The sequence below is a fragment of the Chiloscyllium punctatum genome, chromosome 1 (genome assembly GCF_047496795.1).
Source record: "Chiloscyllium punctatum isolate Juve2018m chromosome 1, sChiPun1.3, whole genome shotgun sequence".
NCBI lineage: Eukaryota > Metazoa > Chordata > Chondrichthyes > Orectolobiformes > Hemiscylliidae > Chiloscyllium > Chiloscyllium punctatum.
The window spans coordinates 57,481,043-57,495,424 of NC_092739.1; the positions used below are offsets into that span (position 1 = coordinate 57,481,043).

General features: G+C 40.3%; 1 protein-coding gene across 4 annotated transcripts in view; it reads left to right on the plus strand.

Annotated features, from left to right (window-relative positions):
* The window catches only part of tbc1d19 (TBC1 domain family, member 19), a 138,792-nt gene that overhangs the window by 59,894 nt on the left and 64,516 nt on the right, over window positions 1-14,382 (plus strand). For all 4 annotated transcript variants that reach the window (XM_072566348.1, XM_072566429.1, XM_072566269.1 and 1 more), the window contains one exon: window positions 3,362-3,474. In XM_072566348.1, coding sequence (XP_072422449.1) covers window positions 3,362-3,474 — 113 coding nt within the window. The remainder of the gene's footprint in view (window positions 1-3,361; window positions 3,475-14,382) is intronic.

The window sequence follows — 14,382 nt, forward strand, 5'->3', positions numbered from 1 at the left end:
GGATCATCCTTGCGAATCTCCGCTGGACACGCTCCTTCCTGAGGTGTAGGGCCCAAAACTGGACACAGTATTCTAAATGGGGCCTAACCAGAGCTTTATAAAGTCTCAATAGAACATCACTGCTTTTACATTTCAACCCTCTTGAGATCAATTACCACATTACACTTGCTTTCTTAACCATGGAATCCATCTGCAAGTCTACCTTTAGAGAATCCTGTACTAGCACTCCCAGGTCTTTTTGTACTTTGGCTTTATGAATTTTCTCACTGTTTTTTAAATAGTTCATGCCTGTGTTGTTTTTTCCAAAGTGCAAGATCTTGCATTTACTCACATTGAATTTCATCAGCCATTTCTTGGACCATTCTCCAAAGCTGTCTAAATCTTTCTGTATCCTCCCCACCTCCTCAGTACTACCTGCCTGTGCACCTAACTTTCTATCATCGGCAAACTTTGCTAGAATGCCCCCAGTCTCTTCGTCCAGATCATTTATGTATAAAGTGAACAGTTGTGGCCCTAACACTGAACCCTGCGGGACACCACTTATAACCAACTACCATTCCAAAAAAAGGACCTTTTATCCCAGCTCTCTGCCTTCTGTCAGATAGCCAATCCTCAATCCACGCCAGTAGCTCACCTCAAATATCATGAGCCCTCAACTTACTCAGCAGCCTCCTGTGAGGCACCTTACCAAAGGCCTTTTGGAAGTCTAGGTAGATAACATCTGCTGGGTTTCCCTGGTCTAACCTACTTGTTACCTCTTCAAAGAGTTAATGGAGAACTGCAGACCAGCGTCTACGGGAAAGCAACACACACAGACCAGATGCTTAACTGTAGAAACAATCATCTCAACACCCACAAATGGAGCTGCATCAGGACATTATTTAAACAGGCTGCAACACACTGCAGTACCCAAGAACTACAAGCAGCAGAAAAGATACCTATACTTTGCATTCAAGATGAACAGGTACTCGATAAACACAGTCCACCAATTCTTAAACAACAAACCCAAACAAGTAGACACAACACGCCCAGAAACTCTAGCCACACCGGCATACATTAAAGACATCTCTCCGATGACTACCAGACTACTCTGACCCCTTGGCATCATGGTAGCCCACACGTCTACCAACACACTGAAAGAACTACTGATGAACCTAAAGGACCCAGTAACCAGCAAAATGAATGTCATTTACAAAGTACCGTGCAAGGTCTGTAACCAACACTACATTGGACAGACAGGCAGAAAACTAGCCACTAGGATACATGTACACCAACCAGCCACAAAAAGACATGACCAACTATCACTAGTATCCTTATGTACAGGCAAAGAAGGACATCACTTCGATTGGGACAACACATCCATCCTAGGACAGGCTGAACAGAGACACTCAAGAGAATTCCTAGAGGCCTAGCATTGAAATTGGAACTCCATTAATAAATACATCGATTTAGACTCCATTTACCAACCTTTGAGAAAAAAGAACTGGAAATGATATCACCCACTTTAAGAGACCAAGACACATAAAAGAAAGCAGGATAGAACACCAGCCCTTCACCAGAAACTCACTGGTGATGTTACCTAGCATGGTGATGAAACATCTGAAAACAAACCTGCCAGTTCAGCGACTTACAACCTGAACCCCAACCTGCTACAAATCTTCTCAAAAATTGCATACATAAAAGATGTTTATATTACTTCAATTACATAATGCCTTATAATGACAAACATTTAATCCATATGCATTATCCGTTGTACCAACAAATATTAGAACGCATAGACCTATTTCAAACAGTCTACAACCACTTGTATCTGTAAATCAAATTGTGAAATGACAGGTACTTTCTTGTGATAATAGTTGAGACTCAGACATTAAGCACTAATTCAGCAATAGAAACCCTCAGGATTATGGAAACAAAAAGACTGAACTACCAAGCAATAATTGACTTGTCCTTTAGCAGTAGCTTTTGACAGGCTCTCTTAACAGTTTTGTTACATCTTGACATGTTTGACATATATTCTTTACTGTTTCTTCTGACAGTTTTGACAGTTAATTTTGACTGTGCACACTCATCTCACTTTTAACAACTCCAAACAGGACCTTACCTCCCAAAGGGAACTGTACCTGCCTAACCGGTGTCTCAAAACTATATCTTGACCAGCCAAAGGAATACACAAAGTTCACACCATTCTGCACATTTTGGGTTTGACTGTCTTTGAGTACAAAAAATTGACTTCAGTTGACAACTTAAATGGTTAGCTTTTGCATGTGAAATCCTAATGCACCTGAATTTCCACCCTGCAAAAATAGAAGTGTCATTTTCAGGAACAGTTCTTGCAATTTTTGGCCAGTTCTGCCGTTTTTTTCAGGACATAGAGGCTCTTCTCTGTCATAACAAAAATCCATATCCTAATGTTGAAATATTCTAAACCATATGGCAAGGTATAAAACTTGGACAATATCAAACAATGTGATGGTGATGTCAGCCTCCTTCCAGGTCATGATTGCAGCCACCTCCAGAAAGTTGCAGAGCTTTACATTTATCCAGAAGCATTCTATGTTGCAATTTCACTTTTATTATGCTTTGATGGAAAAACATGAAAGCGTCATTTCACATGTCACTATTCTTATTTCTCATTGCTCTTGCCTTAAATTACATCCTGTATCAACATGCATACAAAATTAAGTAGCTGAATTGTGTCCCTCGAGTGTGCATTTGGCATGGGGAAATATGATACACATCTTGGATTGAGGCCATTCTTCTTTATAAGTTCCCAAAGCTTTTAGGGTCAAATGTAATATGCAATCATCTTTGATGCAGTTCCTTCTGGTTGCTTTCTACATTTTGAGAGAAGTGAAAAGCAAACTATCTGCTGTATGATGTAGGGCACATTAAAGCTATAATAGTTTTCATTGGTGTAACAATCGTGAGTAGATTAGAAATATTCTTCTGGGATTTGTTTCAAAATTTTATATGTAACTCTTAAAACAATTGTAATTTTGTTTTAAGAATTTACTTTCTTGAAACTGTTTCAGAAATTATTTCAGAAAACTTGTATATATTACCTTCAAGAGTTGTATAAAGGTGCAAGTAGCTGTCTGCATTAATAGAAAAATACAATATGAATGTTTACAGTTGTTATTTGAAGGGCAATAACATAAAACAACTAGCATATATTACATTTTAACTATAATGTGAGGATGGAATTGCATTTGAAGCAGATGTGGTCATAGTCAGCTATGTTCCAGTTCCTTCCTACAGATTACTTTTGCTTCTCCTCCATTAGGAAATATCTTCACAGCCTAGACAAAGTTTTTAATGTTATTCAGTCATATAAAACTAATTTTTTGTTTATTTCTAGTTCTGTCTGAACAAGACAGTGCTGCAGCTCAGCAGTATATTCGACAGGGTTGTCCTACAGGACTACGTGCAGATATGTGGGCACTCATTTTGAATATTGATAACCAACTGGAGGTAATGAACTTCTCATTATGCATACTTTTGTGAATCTGTGTAAACCAGTTTTTTTTTCATATTGATAGGTGAGTTCTACTTACATTATGAACTTTTATTCCTGCGTCAATTTGGCATTTACATGGCATTACTTGATTCCACTTCACTTTAAACTCAAGCCTTTGGAGATTTATCTTAGGATGAACTGGAAAATTTTGCTGTTGTATTGACACTTAATAATATCTTAATTTAGATTGGTACAGCATTGAAACAGGGCTTTCCTCCCAGGGATAGATATTTTGTCCCATTTATTCTAATTGCCCTTTACCTGGTAATTTGCTATACTTTGTAAATTTAACTAATTTCCCTTAGAATTTAGAAACTTGTTCAACAGTGGTTTGTAATAAAACATTCAATATTTTCAGCACTGTAAATGCATTTGTTTAGCCATCTCTCTTATTATTTCTGTGGTCAATCTTAAATTTCATCCTTTTTGTTACTGGTCAGTGGAAACAACCTTTCACTATTTATTTAATCACATCACAATCTTGAAGATCTATCAGGTTATTCCACAATTTCTGACAGTCTAGCTAACAAAAAGTGTAACTCCAAGTACCTCTGCAAAACAATTCTTTTCTCTTGGTAAAGTCCTGCTGTATTTACCCTGTATCTTTTCTATTGATTTTTTTATTGTTCGTTTAATGGCGTCCCCATAACTGCATGCAGTATTTCAACTCAGTGATAAATAGTACGCAGGTAGGTTCTAAGTGCCTATCAATATTTGGTGAGACATCCAAGGTGAGTGCCCCAAGATTCTAGAAACAGTGCAAAAAAATACAAGTATTGTCTTGGCCTTTAGAGTCAATGGGAAGAGAATCTAGGAGAAACTTACAATTGTTTGATTGCTTGGGCATCTTTGGCAGTTCTGGGATGAGAAAAACTGCCCTGAGATTTGACAGCACTAGTAAAGGGGTTTTGGGAATGAAATAGAAATCATAATGGAGAGTTCCTGACTTTGAAGATTATTGTGCTGTGGTCATATAGAGGTGAGAATCAGGGCTGAGTAGCCTGTGGTAAAAGACAGCTGAGGATAATAGGTTCTGAATTGTCACATACTTATTTTGGAACCTCTTGTCCCATCACCATGCTTTAGACCCCTATTAACTTATTTATCCCACAATACCTCATTTTGCTTCTTTCACACTTGTAGATTACAATCTCTACTGCTTTCCTCATTGTCAACAGATTTCTGATTTTTAAAAAAATGCACTTGTTTTAAAGCACTTCGGAATAAATTCACTGCTTCTCTTAACTCATATATTGATAAAGAAATATTTTCGGCTTTTAATTATTTGATATATGCCTTTCCCCTGTAATAAATTGCTATTGAGTATATCAACTTGTACAGTTTTTAGTGAAGATGTATTTCCATAAACAAACATAAACTATTTCAGAAAATGCTCTAAAGTTCATCATTGACTCATATTTAATATGATAATAGGAATTTTGCCCACCTGTTGAAGAATTGGTGGGAATCTCTGTGCTGCTTTTGACTGAGGTGCCTGATGCATGTTTGTGAAAAATCAGGCACTTATCTGGGCAGCTTCAGGTCTCCTGCCCAATTAAGCCCCAAGTAGAGAAGAAATCCTGCCTCCAAGAGAAGCTGACCGTTCAGAGGCAGGCAGCTCTACAATATGCACTGAAATCTCAGTAGTCGCCACTCTCAGTACCATGATGGGACCTTCACCAAGGATCGCCAATGGAAAGATGGGTCAGATGGGGTCACAGGAAGGGGTTGCTGGTGAGGGCTTCCTGCAGAGTCTCTTATTTCTGATGCCAAATCTTGAGATCAGGAATATGGTGTCCTTTACTGAGGCATACCCCTCCCACCACTCCTGGTAGGTCAGTTGTAAACCCAATAGGCTTTTCTAGACAGTTTCCCTCCATGGCAAGCTCACCATCTGCCACTGGTTGAACGCCAACAGTAATGGACATGGGCCATACTGGTCCCAAAAGTGATAACTTACTCTCAATTTGCCTCCTAGTGGGAATGCTGCCACCTGTAAGCCTCTTGCACTTGATTAGAGGGAAGTAGGAGGGGTTATCAAACTTCAACCTCCATGCTAACATAGCCTCGACTTCCCAAACTCCAAACCTACTCAGGATACATTAAATTTCATGACTCGCATTTTTTTAAAATCAAAAGACATACATAACATTTTGGAAGTGGCTGTTAAAAAGGACACAAAACTTGCATCATGTTAACCTTAATACTTATTTTTGAATGTCACTCAGAGATCTTGAGGTACTTAATCCCGTGTATGATAGTTTCTGCCAAAGATGTTATCAAGGAATGCGCAGGTTATAAAAGCTCTGCTATTGTACAGTCCTATTAAAACTGGGCAGCAGTTTCTGCCAACTGTACAAATGCATTTCAATTCAGTTCAATTCAACTCAATTGTAATTGTTAATTTAGAAATTTACTGTGGATTCATTGTACCTTTGTTAAAAATCATAAAAATGAATAACTAACAACGAAAAATACCTAATTGCAAACTCTGAATAATGTAAAATTCAATGCTGTCATGGTGCCGCGCTATTGATTCTTGCTGCATACAAACAAGTTAATCATTTTGGCAAGAGGGTGAGGAGAGGGGATGAGTAGGAAGATAAAATATTTCCAAGAAGATGTGACAAGCAATGGGTGCACATAAATGTTGAGTCCATCGTAGCATAGAAGCATAGGGACCACTGAATTGAATTTCTTCCTTCTTCCATGACCTTTGTCTATTTCAATGGGCCTGCCTTTTTAACTGTAAGAAAGAAACCCTGTCTTTATTAAAATAGTGAGTCACCTAGTCTTTTTATCTTAAGAGCATATACATTCAGTTCACAAACCTAATTTTAGTGAGTCTAAGAGTTTGCAATTGTTGGATAATAATTAGATTTTTACAACATAGAAAAAACTTTTTGATTGTAGTTGGCATTAAACTGAAATGTACAGTTCAAATGTTGTAATTGCCTGCATTGAACAGATTTTTAACAACTGTTGGATTTAATTGAGAAGAACTTGAATGAAAATACATCCTCAATAAATGAGTCACTTGGCACAGTGGCACAATGGTTAGCACTACTGCATCAAGGTCCCAGGTTCAATTGGGTAACAGTCTATGTGTAGTTAGTACCTTCTCCCCATATCTGTGTGGGTTTCCTCTGGGTGCTTCAGTTTCTTCCCACGGTCCAAGGATGTGCAAGTTAGGTAGATTGATCATGCTAAAAGCCCCACGTGAGACCATGGGGATGAGGTGGGGGAGGTGGCTTTAGGTCGATGGGCTGAATGCCCTCTTTTCTACAGGGATTCTGTGAGATAGACCATTTATCTCAGGAGCATATAAAACTTGCCAGCTTAATTGGACTTACAATAGTGTGTCAGGGTGAAGGGGAAGAGATATTCTATTCCTTTTGCTTCTGCTTTTTTCCCCTAAATCTTCTCAGCTTCAGGAATTGATTCCTGCTCTGGTACAGGCGAAGAAGCCATTATTTGATGAGTATCTGGTAAGTGACTAGAGTTTATTCTGTTCTACAAACTGCAACAACTAGTGGAAAGGTTTACAAAATATGTAAAACACGAGTAAATACAAAATTGAATAAAAAGTTGCATAGTTCCTTAGTTGTCTTGATAATTGGACAGGTGATGTGTCACGGCTGCAGAATGTGAGATATCCTGATTGGCAATTTAGTATAATTGGCAGTTTGGTCATACTAAACATCCTGCAGTGCGTTTGAAGTTTGAGTAGCTTTGGTTCAGAGGTTAAGAGTTGGAGGCTGAACTACAGGCGCTGTAATACATCAGGAAGGAGGAAAGTTACCTGAGTTCTTCTTGCTAGGAGGCGGTCACATCTCTTAGGGTTGGATGGTCTGATTTAGTCAGTGTGCAGGGACAAGAGAGTGTGACAGCAAGTGAGGCAGGTAAAGGGTCGTAGAGGGCAGGAACAAAGGAAATTCAGCCTTTGCACTTTTCCAACACATATGAGGTTCTTTGTCTAGACGAAGTGAGGGTTGAGCTAACTTGCAAAGGCATAGTGGTAGTGGGAACTATTCAAGATGAGGGAGTAACAAAGAATGTAGTGTCAATACAAAACAGTATAGTGAGAGAAATTGACACTGCTCTGTGCACCAAAGAATATCAGCATGTATGGCTTTGGTGCCTACCCAGTTCCAGGTTTGAGACATATGCATAAGACTAGAGAAAAACCCGAAGTGAGAGAGGAGGATCCAGTCATTGTGGTCCATTTAGATACCAACAACATAGGCAGGATAAACAAGGAGTTTTGCACAGTTAGTATGAGGATCTAGGTATCAATTAAGAAGCAGAATCTCACAGGTCAAAGTCTCTATTATTACCAGTTGCATGGGCAAATTAGCATCAGATCAGAGATGAGTGTGTGATTTAAAGACTGGTTTGGGTAAGGTACATTCTGGTTCGTGTGGCACTGGCACCGTTATTGGAGAAAGTGCAATGGGAAAAGTGTCCATCCAAACCATGCTGGGGCCAATGTTCTTGCTAACTACAGAACAAAAAAGGGAAAGTATTTTCAATTGAATAGTGGGGGCAAAGGATCTAATATAGGATTATATGGTAAATCAAAGTGTATTCCAAAGGCCAAAGAGTATTAATACAGAAAATGATAAACAGCATAACAAGAAGATATAGCAAGTAAGCATTTAAAAGTCAACCAACAGACAAGTCCAGAATTTAATAAGAAAGTAAAATAAAACTAAAGTTATATCTAGCACTGCTGCCTCACAGCGCCAGGGAACTGGGTTTGATCCCAACACTGGGTAACTATGTGAGGTGTTTGCACATTCTCTCCAAATCTGCATAGTTTTCCACTAGCTGTTCCGGTTTCCTGTCACACTCCATAGATGTGCAGTTTAGTTGGAATCGCCGTGCTAAAAAAAATTGTGCCGTGGTGTCCAGGGATGTACAGGTTAGGGGAGTTAACCATGGTAGAAAAACCCCATGCAGGATTACAGGGAAAGAGGGTAGGGGTATGGGTGGGATGCTGTTTGATGGGCTGAATGGCCTCTTTCTGCACTGTAGGGATTCTGTGATTCTATGATCTGACTGCACATAACAATTGAAACAAAACAGGTGAACTGAGTGTGCAAATAGAAATGAGTAAGTACGATCTGGTAGCTAATATGAAAACATGGCTGCAGATAACATGGATTGTGATCTTAATCTTGAATGTTACAGGGCATGTAGGGCTGACAGGAGATTAGGAAAAGCTGAAGGTGGGAGGTGGAGATGGCTCTGTTATTAATGATAATATTAGCACCATACTTTTTTTAAGTTAAGAAAACCAAGGTATGGAATCAGTTTGGATATAAATGAGAAATTACAAAGGCAATAAGTTATTTATTGGAGTGGTATCCAGGTTCCTGAACAATAACATAAAGAATCATAAAGGAGGAAATAATGAGCCCTTGTCAGAGAGGCATGTTGATAATCATTGGAGATTTTAATCTATATATTAATTTGAAGTCAGTTGGACAAATGTAGCCAAATGAGGAGTTCATAGAATGATTTGGGCAAGTTTCTTAGAATAGCATGTTCTGGAGCCAAGCAGAGAGCAAGCTATTCTAGACATGATATTGTGTAACAAGACAGGATTAATTAACAATTTTCCAGTGAAGGTGGAAACTAACCATAATGTGATAAGTACCTGGGTCCTGATGGACTTCATCTTGAATCTTAAAAGACATTTTTGGAACATTGGAATCTCTTCTGGGGTAGAAGTGGCCTGTACAAGAAGGACAGATTGCACCTAAATTGGAAAGGGACTAATATGCTTGGAGGGAGATTTGCTAGAGCTGCTCAGGAGGATTTAAATGAGCAAAGTGTGGGCGTGGGGGGGAGGAGTGGGGTGGATTTGGTGGGACCTGGGGAAGTAGTGAGGAAAGAGATCAATCTGAGACTGGTACACTTGAGAAAAGGAGCGAGACAAACAGTCAGGGCAGACAGGGACAAAGCTGAGAACAAGGTAAGGCTAATAAATTAAACTGCATTTATTTCATTGCAAGACACCAACAGGGAAGGCACATGAACTCAGGGCATGGTTAGGAACATGGCACTGGGATATCATAGCAATTACAGAAACTTGGAATGGACAGGACTGGCTGCTTAATGTTCCAGGATGTAACTACTACAGGAAGGACAGAAAGGGAGGCAATGGGTTGGGGGGAGTGGTGTTTTTGATAAGGGATAGCATTACAGCAGTACTTAGGGAGGATATTCCTGGATAACATCCAGGGAAATAATTTGGATGGAACTGAGAAATAAGAAAGGGATGATCACTTTATTGGGATTGTATTATAGACCCCTAATAGTCAGAGGGAAATTGAGAAACAAATTTGTAAAGAGTTCTCAGCTATCTGTAAGAATAATAGGGTGGTTTATGGTAGGGGATTTTAACTTTCCAAACATAGACTGGGACTGCCATAGTGTTAAGATGGAGAGGAATTTGTTAAGCATGTACAAGAAAAGTTTCTGATTCAGTATGTGGATGTACCTACACGAGAATGTGCAAAACTTGACCTACTCTTGGGAAACAAGGCAGAGCAGGTGACTGAGGTGGCAGTGGGGGAGCACTTTGGGGCCAGTGACCATAATTTTATTAGATTTAAAATAATAATGGAAAAAGATAGACCAGATCTAAAAGTTGAAATTCTAAATTGGAGAAAGGCCAATTTCGATGGAATTAGGGAAGACCTTTCAAAAGCTGATTGGGGGCAGATGTTCGCAGGTAAAGGGACGGCTGGAAAATGGGAAGCCTTCAGAAATGAGATAGCGAGAGTCCAAAGACAGTATATTCTTGTTAGGGTGAAAGGGAAGGCTGGTAGGTATAGGGAATGCTGGATGACTAAAGAAATTGAGGGTTTGGTTAAGAAAATGAAGGAAGCACATGTCAGGTATAGACAGGATAGATTGAGTGAATACTTCGAAGAGTATAAAGGCAGTAGAAGTATACTTAAGAGGGAAATCAGGAGGACAAAAAGGGGACATGAGATAGCTTTGGCAAATAGAGTTAAGAAGAATCCAAAGGGTTTTTACAAGTACATTAAGGACAAAAGGATAACTAGGGAGAGAATAGGGCCCCTCAAAGATCAGGAAGACGGCCTTTGTGTAGAGCCACAGAAAATGGGGGAGATACTAAATGAGTATTTTGCAGCAGTATTTACTGTGGAAAAGGATATGGAAGATATGGACTATAGGGAAATAGATGGTGACATCTTGGAAAATGTCCATATTACAAAGGAGGAAGTGCTGGATGTCTTGAAACGCATAAAAGTAGGTAAATCCCCAGGACCTGATCAGGTGTACCCTAGAGCTCTGTGGGAAGTTAGGAAAATGATTGCCGGGTCTCTTGCTGAGATATTTGTATCATCAATAGTCACAGGTGAGGTGCCAGAAGGCTGGAGGTTGGCTAATGTGGTGCCACTATTTAAGAAGGTGGTGAGGACAAGCCAGGGAACTATGCACCAGTGAGCCTGAAGTTGGTGGTGGGCAAGTTGTTGGTGGGAATGCTGAAGGAGAGAATGTACATGTATTTGGAAAAGCAAGGACTGATTAGGGATAGTCAGCATGGCTTTTTTGTGCGTGGGAAATCATGTCTCACAAACTTGATTTAGTTCTTTGAAGAAGTAACAAAGAGGATTGATGAGGGCAGAGCAGTAGACATGATTTATAGGACTCTAGTAAGGCTTTCGACAATGTTCACCATGGGAGACTGATTAGCAAGGTTAGATCTGATGGAATACAAGGAGAACTAGCCATTTGGATACAGAGCTGGCTCAAAGGTAGAAGACAGAGTGTGGTGGTGGAAGGTTGTTTTTCAGACTGGAGGCCTGTGACCAGTGGAGTGCCACAGAGATTGGTACAGGGTCCACTACTTTACGTCATTTATATAAATGCTTTGGATGTGAGCACGAGTACAGGTAATAAATTTGGAGATGACACCAAAATTGTAGGGTGTAGTGGACAGCGAAGAAGGTTACCTTGGATTACAATGGGATCTTGATCAGAAGGGCCAGAAGGGCTGAGGGGTGGCAGATGGAGTTTAATTTAGATAAATGCAAAGTGCTTCATTTTGGGAAAGCAAATCTTAGCAGGACTTAGACACTTAATGGTAAGGTCCTAGGGAGTGTTGCTGAACAAAGAGACCTTGGAGTGCAGGTTCATAGCTGCTTGAAAGTAGAGTTGCAGGTAGATAGGATAGTGAAGAAGGCATTTGGTATGCTTTCTTTTATTGGTCAGAGTATTGAGAACAAGAGTTGGGAGGTCATTTTGCGACTATACAGGACATTAGTTAACATTAGTTAGGACATTAGTTAGGCCACTTGTGGAATATTGTGTGCAATTCTGGTCTCCTTCCTGTCAGAAGGTTGTTGTGAAACTTGAAAGGATTTAGAAAAGTGTTTTCCCAGGTTGATGCCAGAATTGGAGGATTTGTGCTATAGGGATAGGTTGAATAGGCTGGGGCTGTTTTCCCTGGAGCATCGGAGGCTGAGGGGTGACCTTGTACAGGTTTATAAAATCATGAAGGGCATGGATAGGGTAAATAGACAAGGCCTTTTCCCTGGGGTGGGGGAGTCCAGAACTAGAGAGCGTAGGTTCAGGGTGTGAGGGGAAAGATATTAAAGAGATTTGTGAAGGTTTGTAGCTCAGGTTGAGGTTTAGGGTGTAGGTTTGCTTGCTGAGTTGTAGGTTTGATATCCAGATGTTTCATTACCTGGCTAGGTAACATAATCAGTGGCGACCTCCAAGTGAAGCGAAGCTGTTGTCTCCAGCTTTCTATTTATATGTTTGTCCTGGGTTTGTGGTGATGTCATTTCCTGTTCGTTTTCTGAGGGTTTGATAGATGGTATCTAGATCTATGTGTTTGTTTATGGCATTGTGGTTGGAGTGCCAGGCCTCTAGGAATTCTCTGGCATGTCTTTGCTTAGCCTGTCCCAGGATAGGTGTGTGTTGTCCCAGTCGAAATGGTGGTTTTTTTCATCTGTGTGTAGGGCTACGAGGGAGAGAGGAACTACCAAAAATCCATAAACCAGGAGCCCCCCTCGGACCTATAGTCTCACTACCTGGAACACCAACTTACAGACTGGCCAAAGAACTACACGCAAGACTGAAATACCTAGTAGAAGAGTCCTAGCACTCCATCCACTCTACCCAAGAATTCCTAAAAATCATCAAAAATACCAAAATAGAGGAAGACAAAACAATGATCTCATTCGACATAACAGCACTGTTCGCCTCCATCAACATCGACCTGGCAAAGGAAACACTTACCACACTTTTAGAAGAGACCATCACACACACACCCTAACCACCATCAATCACATTACCAACGAAAACATCATAAAGCTAGTGGACCTGTGCCTCACCACCCACTTCACCTTCAACAACATAATCTACAAACAAACCAACAACACACCCATGGGATCTCCGCTATCAGGATTCATAGCAGAAGCAGTAATGCAAAGACTAGAACAAACAGCCCAACCAACCATCAAACCAAAAATCTGGGTCCGCTATGTAGATGCCACCTACTCATGCATCTGTCTAAATGCATCTTAAATGAATCTACCGTGCCTGCCTCTACCACCTCTGCTGGCAACGTGTCCCAGGTACCTACCACCCTCTGTGTAAAGTACTTGCCACGTATATCCCCCTTAAACTTTTCACCTTTCACCTTGAAAGCGTGATCTCTCGTTATTGAATCCTTCACCCTGGGAAAAAGCTTACTTCTATCTTCCCTGTCTATACCCTTCATGATTTTATAGACCTCAATCAGGTCCCCCCTCGATCTCCTTTTTTCTAATGAAAACAAACCTAACCTACTCAACCTCTCTTCATAGCTAGTACCTTCCATACCAGGCAACATACTTGTAAACCTTCTCGGCACCCTCTCCAAAGCGTCCACATCCTTTTGGTAATGTGGCGACCAGAACTGTACATTGTTTTCTAAATGTAGCCGAACCAACGTTGTTTACAGTTTTAATGTGACCTGCCAGCTCTTATACTCAATACCCTGTCCGATGAAGGCAAGCATACCATATGCCTTTTTGATCACTCTATCCACCTGTGCAGCAACCTTCAGGGTACAATGGACCTGAACCCCCAGATCTCTCTGCTCATCAACTTTTCCCAAGGCTTTTCCGTTTACTGTATAAAGATTTCCCAAAAGGCATCACCTCACATTTGCCTGGATTGAACTCCATCTGCCACTTCTCCACCAACTCTGCAGTCTATCTATATCCTCCTGTAGTCTTTGACAGTCCCTATGTTTTCAGCTACTCCACCAATCTTCGTGTCATCTGCAAACTTGCTGATCATACCAACAGTGCCCTCTTCCAGATCATTTATGTATATCACAAACAATAATGGCCTCAGCACTGATCCACCTTTCTCCATTTCGAGAAACCCCCTTAACTACTACCACTACTCTGTCTCCTGTTGCTCAACCAGTTCTTTATTCACCTAGCTAGAACACCCTGCACACCATGTGACTTCACTTTCTCTATTTGTTTACCATACATTGTGCTTGAATTTCCTGGAGGCATTTGATGCAATGTCACATTGAATGTTATTGCAGAAGATAAAAGCTCTTGGAACAGAGGGTAGTGTATTGAGCATGGATAGAAGTTTGGCTGACTAACAAGAGGCAGAGATAGGCCTTCCATGGGTTGGTAAGTTGTAATGAGTATTATGCCACATGGATAAGTGCTTGGATCTCAAATGATTACGATTTATGTGAGTTTGATGAAAGACTAGATGGTATTGTTACTAAATTTGCTGATGACAAAAGATACAAAGATCGTTATGAAGAGGACACAAGGTTAAAAAAGGAATAGAGGGTTAGGGGA